Source organism: Notothenia coriiceps, unplaced genomic scaffold, assembly GCF_000735185.1.
Source record: "Notothenia coriiceps isolate Sejong01 unplaced genomic scaffold, NC01 NC01_scaffold00029281, whole genome shotgun sequence".
Taxonomy (NCBI): domain Eukaryota; kingdom Metazoa; phylum Chordata; class Actinopteri; order Perciformes; family Nototheniidae; genus Notothenia; species Notothenia coriiceps.
The window spans coordinates 1-2,931 of record NW_011361982.1 but is presented as its reverse complement, the minus strand read 5'-3'; the positions used below and the strand labels follow the sequence as shown (position 1 = coordinate 2,931).

The window sequence follows — 2,931 nt, the reverse complement described above, 5'->3', positions numbered from 1 at the left end:
CCCCCACCCCCCCCGTCGACGCTCGCGAAACAGAGGGCCTCATCATATAACTTTGCATGGGGCCTCAAGTTGGCCAGGGACGGCGCTGGGACTCCCTCTGCCGCTCTGCTCGCTGATGTCACTCAAGTCTTAACTCTCCCAAACACACCCAAACACTCCAGAGACATGTTCTGTGTATATCTGGACCTATAATATATTGATGAAAAACAGTATAATAGGGGACCTTTAAGTGAGGTTTTGAATGCAGGATGTTTACTGGGTGATTTTCACACTGTGGTTTTAATATGTTTATTTAAATAACTTTGTTGATCTTGTTTTTAGCTCTATTTGTTATCTCACTGAACAGAGTCCCTGTATGTGAACTGGTTCAGCTGATAAGGCTGGTTATGAATCAAGAGGAGCTGCAGACAGGGAGGGAAGTTGAAAGTGAAAGTATAAAGTCAGACTTGTCAGAGTGCCAGACACCATTTTACAGCTGGACGGAGCAGGAGGACAACAGGGTGAGTGTTAACAGGATCTGCTTTTTAACACATTATTTACTCTGTTTTACTGGATGTCAGAACATCAGCGTCTTAGAGTCCAAAGAGACTTCTACAAGTGGTGTAAACTTTATTATTTCCTGTTTTCTGATTCATCAAAGCAACATAACCTGCGACAGCCCAGCGCAGTCAAAAGAGCGGCCTGTCTGAAGTCTGACTGATTTGATGTTTTTTAACCAAGTGTTAAACTTTCCTGTCGGCTCCCAGACCGTAGTGGAGGAAGCAGGGGTGACTCTCTGCAGTCTTCCAGGGCCGAAGCAACAAACTTCCGGTTCAATAACCCACTTTTCAATAAGGCAGACAGGCGAGCTCTTCTTTGGGAGGCCGTTGCATTTATTAAGGTCTTTGTTACAGATCTAACTTTGAAGACACACGACAGACCTTTGCTGCTGTTTCATTCACCTCAAAAACACATACCACCGCTCGCTCACTCTCGCTCGCCCTACCATGCACACACATATGCTCTCTCTCTCTCTCTCTCTCTCTGTCTCTGGGACAGCTGCCTGACTGCATGACCCTAATATCATAACACAAGTTTATTAATATGATGGTTATGATTGAAACAAGTGTGTTATTATAATGTGTGTGTGTGTGTGTGTGTGTGTCTTCAGTGTTACTGGTTCATCTCTCAGACTGGTGAAGATGAGTGGTTTTAAAGAGGAGGAAGAGGACACATCTTCAGTCTCCAGCTGTCTGTCTCTGAAGAGTGACTGGTCTAAAGATGTACCTCTAACCTTCAGTAATGAACCTGGACCCTCAGACACAAAGTAAGAGTTTCTGCTGTAACCTGACCTGAAGAGGATTCAGTTCTTATATAATCTAATATATTAAACTGTTCTTTAATAATATCATGTGTTCAGTATAGTACAGAACAAAGGCAGCAGAGTACAGGAAGCTATTTGAGGATATTTCAATATGCATTTATAGCATCATAGTATCAGTGGCATAAAAAGGTTTTAAATGACAAAAATATTGATAAATACTCACTAAAGACTAAATATATCGTCAAAAAAAGTATTGACTACTTGGGCATGTATTAATAATAGTGATAACCTGGGGAGCTGGTTGTGTTTAGCATCAGCAGATACGATAGAGCTTTGTGAGATTACATGTAGAGTCAATGCAAAGACCCAGATCCGTGCCTGGCAACACCAATAAAGTGAAGATGTGAAATTCATGTCACCGGCGTATTCGTGCAGCGTGAAACATTTCATCTTGAGTGTGACGTTTGTGACAATCTGCCCATTGGTGAGAATCAGATCCACTAATGTAAAGTGCTCTAAAGGAAGTGTTCATCTCCACAGAGGGAAGAGGAAGAGTCATGTTCCTGTGGAGGAGCAGCTGTCCAGCTGTGCTCCGTGTCAGGACGTCCTGAAGGATCCAGTCTCTACCAGCTGTGGACACAGGTTCTGCAGACAGTGCATCACCTCATACTGGGAGCAGAGACCTCCATCAGGAGGCCCCTCCTGTCCCCAGTGTGGAGAAAGATCCAGAACCAGAGCTGGCCTGCAGACAGCCAGTCAGACCAGCTCTGTGCGAGGTAAGAGGCCGAACACATGCAGCGTTTCATTCCTCTTCCTGGTTCATTTGTTTCTGAATAGGTATTCTGTTGTAGAGCACAGACATTAAAATGTTTATAAGACATTTAAACTCAGTCTTTTTTTGTTGTTTTATTGTTATAATTAGATTCTCCGAGCATTTTCCTGATTCTCTCATGTTTCCTTCTCTTCCAGCAGATAGTGGTCTGCAGGAGGTTTTAGAGGAACATAGGATCAGTCTGAGGAGGAGATGTGAACGTGTGACTGAAGGAACTGATCAAAGTGAAACCCTCCTCAACAGCATCTTCACTGAGCTCTACATCACACAAGGCCAGAGTGAAGAGGTTAATACCCAACATGAGGTGAGGCAGCTGGAGACAGCTTCCAAGAAGAAGACCCTCCATGACACTCCAATCAAGTGCCAGGACATCTTTAAAGCCTCACCTGACCAACAGACTCTCATCAGAGCGGTCCTGACCAACGGAGTCGCTGGAGTTGGAAAAAGCTTCTCAGTGCAGAAGTTCACTCTGGACTGGGCCGAGGGTTTGGGAAACCAAGATGTCAGTCTGGTGATCCCGCTCTCCTTCAGGGAGCTGAACCTGATCAAAGGTGAGCAGTACACTCAGGCTGCTCCATGTTTTCCATCCAACCTTACAGAAGGTCACAGCAGAGCAGCTGGCTGTCTGCAAAGTGCTGCTCATCTTTGACGGCCTGGATGAAAGCAGACTTTCTCTGGACTTCAGAAACAATGAGGTTGTGTCTGATGTCTCTCAGCAGTCCTCAGTCAACGTGCTGCTGACAAACCTCATCAGGGGGAAGCTGCTTCCCTCGGCTCTCGTCTGGATAACTTCCAG

The 2,931-nt window shown here is 45.1% G+C and overlaps 1 protein-coding gene across 2 annotated transcripts; it reads left to right on the top strand.

The window, feature by feature from the left end:
* Positions 1 to 372: 372 nt before the first annotated feature.
* Positions 373 to 2,817, top strand: LOC104958760 (tripartite motif-containing protein 35-like). Of its 2 annotated transcripts, none has more exons than XM_010786554.1 (4): positions 373 to 500; positions 1,151 to 1,306; positions 1,844 to 2,079; positions 2,276 to 2,817. In XM_010786554.1, the coding sequence occupies exons 2-4, from the start codon at positions 1,182 to 1,184 to the stop codon at positions 2,782 to 2,784; spliced, it is 870 nt and encodes a 289-aa protein (XP_010784856.1). In that variant the 5' UTR covers positions 373 to 500; positions 1,151 to 1,181; the 3' UTR covers positions 2,785 to 2,817. The 2 variants fall into 2 exon arrangements, with proteins under 2 accessions (XP_010784856.1, XP_010784855.1); XM_010786553.1 differs by having other exon boundaries at positions 374 to 500; positions 2,273 to 2,817.
* The last annotated feature ends 114 nt before the right edge of the window (positions 2,818 to 2,931 follow it).